This window comes from Octodon degus, unplaced genomic scaffold, assembly GCF_000260255.1.
Source record: "Octodon degus isolate 3935 unplaced genomic scaffold, OctDeg1.0 scaffold00072, whole genome shotgun sequence".
NCBI classification, from domain to species: Eukaryota; Metazoa; Chordata; class Mammalia; order Rodentia; family Octodontidae; genus Octodon; species Octodon degus.
Window position 1 is genome coordinate 7270749 of NW_004524648.1, and position 13991 is coordinate 7284739.

At 36.8% G+C, this 13991-nt stretch overlaps 1 protein-coding gene and 1 pseudogene across 6 annotated transcripts in view; both read left to right on the forward strand.

Moving 5' to 3' along the window:
• Nf1 (neurofibromin 1) overlaps positions 1-13991 on the forward strand; it is a 307973-nt gene that overhangs the window by 64230 nt on the left and 229752 nt on the right. For all 6 annotated transcript variants that reach the window (XR_002821949.1, XM_004635435.2, XM_023719976.1 and 3 more), the window contains exons 5-8: positions 215-321; positions 4842-4909; positions 5144-5219; positions 5925-6082. Coding sequence is in view for 5 of the 6 variants with exons in the window: in XM_004635435.2 (XP_004635492.1) it covers positions 215-321; positions 4842-4909; positions 5144-5219; positions 5925-6082 (409 nt within the window). In the remaining variant the exon portion in view is untranslated. The remainder of the gene's footprint in view (positions 1-214; positions 322-4841; positions 4910-5143; positions 5220-5924; positions 6083-13991) is intronic.
• Positions 11558-11947, forward strand: LOC101583799 (annotated as a pseudogene).

A 13991-nucleotide genomic window follows, 5' to 3' on the forward strand; every position in this document is an offset into this window, starting at 1 on the left:
GCAGTAAATGGCATGTCATAACAAGCCGCCCATATTCAGAATACCACAATGACAGGCACTCCCATCATGAAACAACTGTTACAAATTACCATCTGCAGTGCAGTAGCTTAGTTCCCATAAACTAATTCTTGTGGGAAGAATTTGTTGAATTTAGAATTTTAGAATATCTCAATACTTAAATTGATAATTTTTTTTTTTTATTTTTACTTTTCAGGTTACAGGAATTGACTGTTTGTTCAGAAGACAATGTTGATGTCCATGATATCGAATTGCTACAGTATATCAATGTGGATTGTGCAAAATTAAAACGACTCTTGAAGGGTAAGTATATGACATATCTGAAATTAATCACTATGGGCCAAAACTCAATATTATAATTGAACTGATTGTATTAATTATATTGAACTAGAGCATCAAAGTGAATTTTTTTCAAAGTGGATTTTATAATGTAAATGTTCTTGCGAAATGGCCAGTAATACATATGGTTCATTAACTTTTGAACCTTTGAAAACAACACAATGGAATCATCAAGAAATCAAGTAATAGGGCCGGGGAGATAGCTCAGCAGACTAAGCGCCTACCTGGCAAGTGCAAGGACTTGGGTTCGATCCTCAGTACTGCATGCTGCACTGGCCCTGCTCTGAGCTGGCTACCGAAACCGGATGTGGTAGTACACGCTTATAATCCCAATGCTGGGGAGGCTGAGACAGGAGGATCACTGCAAGTCTGAGACCCTGTACCAAATAAATAAGATTTTAAAAAAGAGATACAGTGAAAAAAAATATATATGTATATACAAGATAGTTAGATATACAGCTACTTTCTCTTAGTTCAAAGAGAAGAAAGTTTTTTTGTTTTTTTTTTTTTTTTAAGTGGTACTGGGAATTGAACTTGGGACCCCATGTTTGCCAGGCAAGCACTTATTCTACTGAGCTATCTCCCCAGCCCATTTTTGTTTTGTTTTGTTTTTTTTAAAGAAAGGTTTGTACTGCCTTTCTTAGATATTGTTTAGACATGTCATGTCTACATCTTGTCCTCTGAATAACTACTATGAACACAATAATATGCAATATGTTCATTATTGTAACTGTCCTACTAACCTGTTTTGAAACTGTTTCATTGCTATTTTATGTTTTTCACATTAAAATGAATAAAAAATTTAAAAAGATAAAAATGATACAGCGCTAGCAATCAAAAAAAAAAAAAATCAAATGGCTTCTACATTGTTGGTGGGACTATAGACTAGTATGGCCACAATAGAAATCTGTATATCTACTTCTTTGAAAATTCCCTTGGTACTGGAGATCAGACTCAGGACCTTGCGCTTGCCAGGCAGGCTTGTATACCACTGAGCTATATCCCTGGCCCTGGAAATTGGCATGGAGATTCTTCAAAAAATTCAAAATAGAAACTCCCATTTGACCCAGATAGTCCCCTTTTAGATTTTGTCTTGAAAGAGTTAAAGCCATTACATTATAGTGTTACATGCTTACTGTGTTTATAAAAGGACAAACTCATAATAGTTAAATCTTACAAGTGGCCAGTGTGTGCAACAACAAATGAATGGAAAAGAAAATATATTTATTCTAGGCACTTAAAGGTTAAGATGCTGTTTTTTGTAATTCTGTAAACTTAATGCTTTGCTATAAATGATAGGTTGAGTCATTTGTAGGAAAATGAATGCACCTGAAGCCAAAATGTTAGGTAAAATAAAGGAGACACATAAGCTTGAATTCCATGGTTTTCTCGTATATGGAATTTGAACTCTTTAAGTGTGACTGTCGTTTGTAAACTAGTATGTTTAGCTAGTATAGTGCATAGTCTTTAGCACATTATCAGAGTTTCAGTGCAAAGTATAATCAGATTGTGATTAAAAGATAAGAAAAGAAATTAAGCCAGGTGTCTTATTTCTGACATTTCTGTTTTCATCTCTTACTAGCTTTACAGCATTACAAAATACAGTGTCTTAACCTTTTAGTGCCTAGTTTTGCTGCCCTATAGAACATGTCAATAGTAGTCGTAGAAGAGGATAGTATAACTTCTAAGATGTGATTTTTTTAAAGCTTTCCAAAGTGTTTTACATGATTATTTCATTTGAAATAAACTTGTCAAAAGGAATTGATTTACTATGAGTGGAGCATTACTGTTATTTTATTTGATTTAATATAAACCAAATATGAATGAACATTCATATAGTGAATATTAATTTCTAAATTTCACATCAAAAATTATTTTCAGTTTTATATGTTATTGTATCCTGGCTAATTTAAATGCGTAACTTTTTTTTTTTTCAGTACTAGGGCTCAAACTCAGGACCTTGTGCTTGTGAGACAGACATTTATGCTGCTGAGCTATCTTCCTGACCCTTTAAATGCATGACTTCATAGTGTACTGTTCATACTTTTATTTTGTGTCTTGGTCAAGATATTTTCAAACAATGTTCTTAATATCTGACCCAAGAGGAGATGGATTAAATTTGTTTTGAAAATGTTTACAGTTGTATAGTATAATTTAGCTTTCAAAATACATTGTTTTGTTTTCTTAATATTGGCCTTAAATTCAATAACTAGTTCACTAGATGTAAATAAAAAAAGACTACCTGTGCAAGACAAATAACGTAAGGCTGTATTGCACATATTCAAATGCAAATTTTTGTTCACATTTTTGATCTGTGGCTGTTGGTTTAGTTCAGTGGTAATGTGCTCACCCACAGTGTATATAGTACCCTGCACTTGATCCCCAGCACTGTCAAAATAAACATATGACTTAAGGATATTACCATTGTAGAAACCAGGTAATATGTTAATCAATTTTCAACAACTTTATTAAAGCAAAATATCACTTTAGATATTAGGACAGGAATGTGTATGTGTATCCCAATTTATGTTATCATATGCAGCCATTCAGTGCATAGTTAAAATTTGCAAGATTTTAATTTTGTGTGGTACTAGGGCTTGAACTCAGGGTCTTCAGCATGCTAGACAAGTGCTCCATCACTTAGAAATGCGCCCCCCCCACCCTGAAATTTGGAAGTAAGAGGGAATGACATTTGGCCCACCTCTTCTGAAAAGCAGTTTGGCAGCCTTAAACATATTCATTTCTTTGACCAGACACTTTCACTTGCAGGTATTGCTTACCTTAAGGAACATAAAAAATGCCCTGCATCTGAAAGTATTCATTGTTATTCATCATAGTGAAATACTGAAAATAAATGTAGAGCTGGGAAATTTTATTAATCTATGATTTAATTCACTGCTTAAATATTTTGAGGAACATCAAAGCATACTGGAAAGACTACGGCTTTGAAGTTTAATTCAGTAATGTAATTGATCTGTAACTGTAGACACAGTTTACTTATTTTGAAAGCATTAACATGTTGACAGTATTAACTATATCGTTCTACTACTGAAAAGAACACAAAAAGTGATTTGTATATACAGTTATCAAAGAATACATATGAGAATGGAATGTTTTAATGAGGGCTGGCCAAATACCTCAGCAGATTAAAGTATCTGCTTGGGCAGATGCAGGGGCCAGGAGTTCGATCCCATGGCCTGCCATGCCAGCCCCGCCCCCAGGGTGTGCTGAAACTGTGATTGAGACTGGATGTCATGGTGCATGCCTGTAATCCCAGCTCTTGGGAGGTAGTAAACAGGAGGATCACTATAAATCCAATCTATACAGTGAGACCCTCTACACCCTATCCTAAATACAAAAAAAAAAAAAAAAAAAAAAAAGTTTTAATGATCTGGAAAAGGAATTTGGGATCTATCTGTCTATCTGTTTAGTACAGGGTCTCATTACACAGATTAGACTCATAGTGATTCTCCTGTTTTCAGCCTCCCAAGCACTGGGATTATAGGCCTGCGCCACCATGCCTAGTCTCAATCGCTGTCTCAGTGTGTCCCTGGGGCAGGGCCAGCATGGCACGCTGGTGTCCTTGTGTCTGCCTAAGCAGGCACTTTAATCTGCTGAGCTATCTGGCTGGTCCTAAATTTGGAATATTATGAAAAGTAAAAAGGATAGATTTGGTTTGGCCAATCTGATCTCATTATGTTAAATATTTTTGTTTCATACATACACAGGACAAGGGATAGAATAATATTGACCAAACTGTTAACTGGTTGTCTCTGTATGGTGGAGTCATGGATCATATTTTAATTTTCCCTTGGACAGTGTTTGTTTTATTTTGGTACTAGAGATTGAACCAGGGCCTTTTCACTGAGCCACAGCCCCAACCCACTTTTAGTTTTTATTTTGAGACAGGGTCTTTCTGAGTTTGCTAGGCTGGGATGGAATTTGGGGTCCTTCTACCTCATTCCAGAGTGCTGGGATACTAGGCATACACCATGCCTGGCTTATATTTTTAAAATGTTCCAAAGTGAATTTTTTTTTTTTTTTTTGAGACAGGGTCTTGCTACAAAGTTCAAGCTGGCCTTGAACTCACTTCGTAGCCTAGTCTGACCTCAAACTCATCGCAATCCTCCTACCTCAGCCTCCTGAGTACTAAAATTATAAGTGTGCATTACCATATGCGGCCTCACAGTGACCATATTTTATATATAAATATATATTTGAAACAATTTTTATGAAAGGTAAAACAAAGGAAAAAATTTACAACTTTTGAAGTTCAAGGCACCTGTGCTTTTTTATTTTGTCTTTCGTGGGTATAACTAAGGAGCTTTGGGTTTATATTAATTGTTTTAACTTTTACATCGCCTGTAAATAATGCTGGAACAAAAATAGTATAGAAAAGAGAAATTATTGTTGCTAGCAACTGTGGTTTGTCTTGTATTCATTATATAACTAAAGTTAATTGAAACAAATTTTTTTCTCCTCAGAAATAGCATTTAAATTTAAAGCCCTAAAGAAGGTTGCACAGTTAGCAGTCATAAATAGCCTGGAAAAGGTAAGGTGTATTCTCTTTGTTATTACAGTTTTAGTTTTGGTTATAATTTTTGGTTATAAATTTTGCTGTTTTTAATATTTGAATAAAAATTATGACAGTGATAGTTTCACATTAACTTTCAGGAAGGATGCATCACAGTATTTTTATGAGGAAAATTAGAAGTTGGGGTGCTTACTATATTGAGAAAAGTTTACTACTTTCATATAAAGATGTATGTTTTGTTATTATTTGTAGGCCTTTTGGAACTGGGTAGAAAATTATCCAGATGAATTTACAAAGCTATACCAGATTCCACAGACTGATATGGCTGGTAAGAAAAAGTATTTTAATTTAAATGATTATTTGTGAGGTTAAAAACATTGGGTGTTTTCCAAGTTATTTTTAAAATACAAGCATTTTTACAAACTCTATAGTCATCTGAGATCAAATGGGAAATAATATTTTCTGTTATATTTCTAAATCACCTTCATCCTTTTCCCTTTGGAGCAAATAAAGAAGTTTGAACTCTTTATTTGAACTCTTATGTTTAGAGTTATAACTAGGATGTTTCATGGCTGTTAGAGAGGACTACTTTTTCTTCTTGTTCTCAGGCTTTATAATGTTTAAAGTAGTAATACTCTTTTGCCTGCAAGGTCAGAATATTTGGAACATAGCTACATGGTGGAGAATGCAGACTTGGAGAACGTTGGTAATCTCTTTAGAAAGTAGTTCAGTTTTATCACTTGACTACCTTGCACTTTGCATAAGAACCTTCACATGGAGACAAAGCACAAGCCCCACCATTCTAAGGTGCTTGCTGTTCCATGATTAAGATAGCTCTCCTGACAGACAGCGTAGCGTTGCTACTACTGCATGAAACTGTGTCATTATTTAACTGAACTTCAGAAAGTTAAGCTCAAATTTTTTTCTTAGAAATGTAGCCTTTAGGTTTTTGGATAGTGCTGCCTTTTGATTTAATGTCAGAGATTTCCTTTTCATCTAATAATATCATTTAATATTTACATTTTTAATATAGAGTGTGCAGAAAAGCTCTTTGACCTGGTAGATGGCTTTGCTGAAAGCACCAAACGGAAAGCAGCAGTTTGGCCATTGCAAATCATTCTCCTTATTTTGTGTCCAGAAATAATCCAGGACATATCTAAAGATGTGGTTGATGAAAACAACATGAATAAGGTAAGGAGGGAGAAATTAATCTCTATTATGTCCAAATGTGAAAGTTTATTTTGCTCAAGGTGTGTATTACTTTAGGCTTATCATTCTTTAAGCAGATTATTTCAGGGGCTCATTTTAGTTATAATCTTAGCTCTTTTCATTTGCTGGTCTTAGCAGAAACATACATAATTTTTTTTTTTTCAAGGACTTGTTAAATAATACCATTCAATGATTAAAGGTTTAAAACAATCTCTTGGTGTCTTTATTTTAACACAGAAGACTAAATGACAGTCTGTTATGAGGTTTTATTAATAATCAGTTCAAGGATTACCCTGCTAGACTCTGTTTTATTTTGTCTTTTTGAGGCAGGGTCTTGCTGTGTCATTCAGGGTGGCCTTGACCTCACTTTGTAGCCCAGGTTGTCCTCAAACTCAGAATAATCCTCCTATTTAAGCCTCCCGAGTGCTGCGATTACAAGCGTATGCCAGCACTCTTGGTTTCTGTCACCTTTATAAGTGTGTTGTTTGAATGTGTTTAGGTGTGTTTTTACTAGTGCTACTGAAATTATCTAGTAACCCATTTTAAGGTATTTTATAACAGTTTTCATAGAATTTTATTAAGAAGGTAGGCTACCATATATACTATCTATACTGAAATTGGCCCGCATAATTTTAAAAGTATATTACACATTTTTTAAAAAGACCTGGGCTGGGGAGATAGCTCAGTAGAATAAGTGCCTGCCCTGGCAAATGGAGCGTCCTGAGTTTAATCCCTGGTACCAAAAAAAAGAAAAATAAAAAAGACCTGAGTATTAATCTTACAATTTTATTGGAAGTGTACTATCCAGTTTTTCTATACATTGTTTTTCTTTATTTGCTACTTTGGGAGAAATATTCTTAGCTGACTAAAGATGAAATGAGCTCCTACATTACTTAGTTGTAGATGGAGATGTTCAAAGTTAGTGGGATGAGGGCCAGCCAAATAGCTCAGTGGATTAAAGCACCTGCTTAGGCAGATGGAGTTCCATGCTCGGGCCTGCCATGCCAGCCCCACCCCCGGGGTGCACTGAGACTTTGAATGAGACTGGGTGTGGTAGCACGCACCTGTAATCCCAGCACTTGGGAGGCTGTAAACAGGAGGATCACTGTGAGTCCGATCTGCACAGTGAGACCCTGTAGACCCTATAGACCCTGTTCTAAATACGAAAAAATAGTAATAAAATAAAAATAAAAAGTGAACAAAGGCAGTAGGATGATTTAGAACTTTGTAGGAATATTGGATGGGAAATTTATGGATTTGTAGGGTAAATAAATAAATTAGGTAATTCCTGAGAATCTGTTATTCTCTGGTATTCCACTTAGGGCTGTGTCCCTACTTTTGAAGACATCATTTCTCATGTTACATTGTTGGAATTCTTTCAGAATAGTAGATTTGGTTAGTTGGTTGGTTTTTACTGCAAAAAGCGAAATAAAAAAACTATCATAAATTCAGTAATACTTAAGTAAATTTATACTATAGTAGTCCCAGCTGTATCTTTCTAAATGTTTATCAGTCCTTTGTATATCTTCAGTGATTTGCTCCTTTTTCCATTGGACTATCTCTATTGATTTATAGAGGAGGTGTGTATTTTTATTTGGCTTCCCTTTTTAAATTTTATGGACTCTTTTTTGCTCGTTAGATATTTAAAATATGCTTGTAGCAATCCAGTTTTGTTTTCTTATTCCCTGCCTTTCTGATCAGAGCACTCCTCTCCCATGATTTTATTTGTTTTATTAAGGTATAATTCCTATATAAGGTATAATTCATCTCTTTAATACGTACAGTTTGCAGATTTTTAGTGTGTCCATAAAGTTGTAGTTATCTCTATTTAGCTCCAGAACTGATAAAAGTAAGGCAGTATCTCAGATGTTCTTAGCTCTGTCCCTAGCAAAACACAAATTAGCCAGGCATGGGGGGCACACCTGTAATCCCAGTACTTGGGAGGCTAACGCAGTAGAAGTGCCGTGATTAAGGCAAACTTGGGCCACATAGTGAGTTCAAGGCCGTCTAAACTACATAGCAAGATCCTGTCTCAAAAACAACAACAACAACACCAAAAAACCCCCCAAAAACAAAAAACACCAACCCACCAAACAAAAACCCCACAAAACCATGAACTGTGTGAAGTCATGGGTGTGTTACTTAACTTGATGGTGCCAATCATTTCACGTGATACCAAACATCATGTTGTCATTAAATATATAGTTTTTGTCAATCATACCTCAAGTAAAACTGAAACACTGGGAAGCACAGAATGATTAGGAATAAGAACAAAATTATGTATGTCAACATCTGTTTTGTGAATGTAACTGCACAGATATAAATGGTAAAAGTTACATTCATGAGGAAAATGGACATGTATATATGAGTAATATGGAATCACACAAAGACATGTATTTCTTCATTCCAAAATTTGTATTCAATCTCCTATCTTTATCTCCTAGTTTTATTCATAATAGCCGACATTTAAAAACAGAGTCAATGTCCATTAGCTGAATTAATCAACTGTGGTATACTGAGATAATGGAATACTAACGGAGTACTATTCATTAATTATGTTTAGTTTTTCTTTTTTTAAAAAAATGTATTTTAATACACAGTCTACAGGATCCCACTACACAGATCAGACTTGTAGTGATCTTCCTGTTTTCAGCCTCACAAGTGCTGGGATTACAGGCATGTGCCACCACACCCAGTCTCAGTTGCTCTCTCAGCGTACCCTGGAGGAGTGACCAGCATGGCAAGCTGGGGATCAAGCCCCAGTCCCTGCATCTGCCTAAGCAGGTGCTTTAATCCACTGAGCTGTCTGTTAAGGAAGACAGACTCAAGACATAACTCGTAATTTCTTTTTTGAAAGACCTTTTTGTTTCGTCCTGGGGATTGAACCTATGGCCTTGTACATGTTATATCAATGATAAACTCACGTTGTATCACTGAACTACATCCTCAGCCCTGTATGATTTCTTTTAAAAGGATTTCTGGAGAAAACAAAATTTAGAGACATAGAACCAATCAGTTAATTCCGAGAATGGGAGTTAGAGGAGGTCATGGGTTTCTTTGTGGATCTGTGATCATTCTTCTCAGAATGTCTTATCTATTCATATGCAGCTCCTCTCATGGCAACCAGGAAACAGGAAGTAAGAGAACAGAGAGGAAGGGTCTGGGACCAGATCTAGTATCCAAGGTTATGCCTTCATAATTCACTCCTCTTTCAGTAGGCCTCAGCTCCTGTGTATATACCTCCCAGTAATGCCATGAAATTATGACATCAGACCCTTATTATGCAGCCACTTTCCAAAAGCTGATCAGCAGCCAAAACTTCAACACAGACTTTTTGGGCAATATTTTTTCATAATACTACAGAATTTAATACATTTCCTTTTACTGCTTTGTTCTGATTCTCAGAAAATGTACATTTAATACAATGACTTTTTACTGTTAAAAATAATTATTCTAACATTTGTGCTAAATTAGTAAGAATTTGGAAGTCTCAGTATTTTCTATGACCTGGAATGAATGAGTGAGTGAGTGAATGAATGAATGAATGATTTTTGAGACAGGGTCTTCCTATATAGTTCTGGTTGGGATTCAACTTGCTATATAGTCCAGGGTGCTCTTTAATTCATGGCAATCCTCCTGCTTCAACCTCCCAAGTGCTGGGATTATAGGACTGTGCCACCACGTCTGGCTAAGCTGAAATAATTTAAACGATAGAAATTACCTGATTAGAAATCAATTGTAAAATCCTCAGGATTCAAAGCTCTTAAGTTTTTTTTTTTTCACTTCTGCTTATTTCATTAATTTTAAAGAAAAATAGTAAAATGCCATAATAGAAGGTGTCTTAGTTACTTTTCTCAAAACTTAGACAAGGTACCTAAGTTAAAGAAGGAAATGTTTATTTCAGCTTAGAGTTTGTAGAAGTTTTAGTCTGTAATTGGCTGGCACCAAGGCAGGGTGGCATTATGGTTAGGCATCACAGATGACAAACAATTTCTGACATGCAGAAGGCTGTAAAAGCAGCAAACAACAAGTGACAAGCAGCAAGCAATGGCCACAGCAGCATTCTTTCTTAAATTTTATCCCTAAGAGTGTGTAGCAGTCAGACCCTTAATCCTAGATTCCCACTGTGAATCAGTCCCAGTGTCACACACCCTAGATCCAGCTACCATGGAAAAGCCGCGTCCAGGACTGCATGAGGCTTTGGGAGCCATCTAGATAAAGGCCACAGAAGAGGGTCATTCAGAGCAAAGGCAAGCCCTCTCACTTCCAATTTTCACTTGCGTACTGCTATATGACTGCTGGCTGCTTATGGATATTTCTGAAACTGTGTACCTACTGTCTAGTTAAAGTAAATCATTTATCACCATTTCTTAATATTCATGCTTGTTTATCTGTGTGATATTGGGCCTTGATTTTTAAATGCTGTTTTTAATTATCTTTGATTATGGTAAAATATATATAAAATACAGCACTTTAGCCATCTTTAAGTACAATTTAGTAACTTTTTTCCCCCTTGTTTTGTTTTTTGGGACATAGTCTCACTGCCCTGGAACTTGCCTTAGCCTCCCAAATACTGGGATTACATGCCTATGTCACCACACGCAGCCAATTTAGTAGTTTTACGTATAATTCAGATAGTTGTACAGCCAGTCTTCAAAACTTGTTTTGCAAAACTTAAACTCTATACCCATTTGAACAACTTGCCTTTCCCCTTTAGCTCCTTGGTGGTGTACATCTATTGTAAATTATGTGTATATCAACATTTTCTTTATGCAGATTTATACTTGGGTTGCTTTTGCCTTTTGCCTTCATACAAATCAGTATTTGGATTTTACCTTTTGGGTTTAGTGAATAATACTGTGGTGAACACGGGTGTACAAATAACTTTGAAATCCTGCTTTTAGTTCTTTTGGATATACCCAGGAGTAGAAATGCTGAATTGTATGGTAATTCTGTTTTCAGGTTTTTGAACAGTTTTTGTCTTTTTAAAATTCACTTGTGGGGGAGACAGCTCAGTAGAATAAGCGTATGCCTGGCAAGTGCAAGGTCCTGAGTTCAATCCCCAGTACTACAAAAAAATAAATAAAATAAAATTCACTTGTGATAGTTGTTTTTTGCTGCAAGCCCTATCTTTTGATTTTATCAGCACAGATGTAGATAATGTGGTGTTCTTATTCTGCCATCCAGAAGCAAAGAGGATCACAAAAGAGAGCACGTTGACATTTTGTGGGGGTCAGGGCCAGAAATGGCATGTGTCACTTCAATGATATTCCACTGGCTAGAACTCAAGTGACACGGCCAAATCTAAGTGCAGGAGAAGGGGCCAGAGAGATAGCTCAGTGGTTCACCAACTGTCTGGTAAGTGTGAGGTTCTGAGTTCAACGCCTGGTACCATGAAAAAGATCTGCCTCAAGAGTCTGCTTCTGGCTCTTTCCGCCATCTTTCTATGCCGGCATAATGGTGCGCATAAATGTCCTGGCTGATGCTCTCAAGAGCGTCAACAATGCTGAAAAGAGGCAAATGCCAGGTCCTCATTATCCACGCTCCAAAGTCATTGTCTAGTTTCTAACTGTGATGATGAAGCATGGTTACATTGGTGAATTTGAAATCATTGATGATCACAGGGCTGGAAAAATTGTTGTGAACCTCACAGGCAGGTTAAACAAGTGTGGCGTAATCAGCCCCAGGTTTGATGTGCAGCTGAAAGACCTGGAAAAATGGCCGAATAATCTGCTCCCACCTCGTCAGTTTGGTTTCATTGTATTGACAACCTCAGCTGGCATCATGGATCATGAAGAAGCGTGACGAAAACACACAGGAGGAAAAACCTTGGGATTCTTTTTCTAAGGATGTAAAACATACAAATACAATGCCTTAGTGGGGAGGAAAAAAAAAAAAAAAAGAATCTGCCTCTGACTGATGGGACCTAACTGCAGGAGAAGCCAAGAAAGCTGCATTTCTGGGAACATAGTAATTCTCCATGAGAATCAAAGAATAGAGGAGTTAGAGTAAAGAGAGAGTCAAAGATGACTTAGACTGCTATTTCCCTAGAATTCACAGTTTTGCCTGCACTCCCTCTTTTCTTTCCATCTTTTCCTTTGTGCCTGGTGTTGGGGATCAGACCCAGGGCATTCCTTGCACATGCCCGATCTGTCACAAAATTACACCACAGTGCTTTTTAAAAATTTGTTGGTATGTTGTCGAAGCTGGTCTTGAACGTATTGGTTCAAGTGATTCTTGCATTTCCGTATCCCAAGTAGCTGGGACTACAGGTGCATGCTGTTACATGCAGCACAACTTACTTCTTTATGGGTTATTAGTTATACGAGGATTCATATTTCCTTGGATGTTAATGCTTACTGTATGTACTAAAGCATTTTAGATGAAGCTTGGCTAGAACTTGGCTAAGTGTAGGTTAAGAAAAACCTAAAACCTGGGGTGTAGCTCAGCAGGTATGTGTGTGCTTACCGTGATTGAGGTCCTGAGTCAGTTCCCAGCAGTGGGAGGACAAAGCCACAATCAAAAAGGACACAGAAGGCTAGGGAGATGGTTTGGCAGTCTGAGTGCCTGCCTGGCAAGCGCCAGGACCCAGGTTTAATCCCCAGTCCCACATGTTAAGCTGGCCACCGAAACCAGGCATGGTGGTACAAACCTGTAACCCTAGCACTGGGGAAGCTGAAACAGGAGGATCACTATGAGTCTGAGCTGCATAGTGAGACCCTCTACCAAATAAATAAATAAAAGTTTTTTTTTAAAAAAAGGCACAGATGTATGCATGTTAAAGGTATATAATGGAAGGAAATTAGCTAGAAGACAGAAGATTCATGTAGGTACTGATAAGCAGTGAAGACAAAGAGGCAGAAGTTAGCGATCTGTTAAGACCCTATGAACTACATTGAGTTTGAACTTAATCTTTACGTAGTGAGGAAGGGGCTGTGGTTGAAAGTTAGAAATAGGTAGAGTGGTGTTTTGGGGTAATAAAAGAAAAGTTCCAACTTTTTCCTTCCTTTTGCCCTCCCCCCCCATAGTACTGAGGATTAAACTCAGAACCGTTGTACTAAACTACATCCACAGCCCCCCCTTTTTTGGACGGGGTCTCATTATATATTTCAGGCTATTCTCAAACTTACAGCAGTCCTCCTGCTTCAGTTTATGGAGTGCTAGCCTTATAGGTGTGTGCCACCACACCTGGCGCCTCAGCCCATTTTTTGAGATACGGTCTTGTCGAGTTGACCACGCTGAGCTCGAACTTGTGATCTTTCTGCATCAGTCTCCTAGAGTTCTGGGTTACAGGCCCAGCTAGCTTCTTTCTTTAAAACATTTTTAAAATTATTTTTAAGTGTATAGTGTTGTGTCATTAGCATAGTCACTATATTTTGCATTGATCACCGTTTCCAGAAGATTTTAGGATTTCAAACAGAAACCTTATACCCAATAAACAATAATCTCTTTTCTCCCATTTCCCTCAATTTCTGTGCTTTCTTTCTCTAAATTTGCCAATTGAAGCCAGGTGTGGTGGTGCACCCCTGTAATCCTAGCACTGAAGAGGCTAAAGCAGGAGGATTTCAGTGAGTTTGAGGCCAGCCTGCACTACATAGTTCAAGGCCAGGCTACATTACATAAGGAGACCTTGTCTCAAAAAGAAAAAAAATTTACAATTCTACATTATTTTACGTAAGTGGAGCCATGTGTCTAATTTTAACATATCTTAACAGTTCATCTGTGTTATATCATGTATCAGCATTTTTTTTCCTTGTGACTGAATAATATTTGATTGTAGGCAGTAAAGATTTAAAATTTCTGAATTGGCAATAAATATTTAAAGATTTAAAATTTCTGAATTTAGTTGAAATTATAGCACATTTCCAAGAAGAATGAACCTTTTTCACAA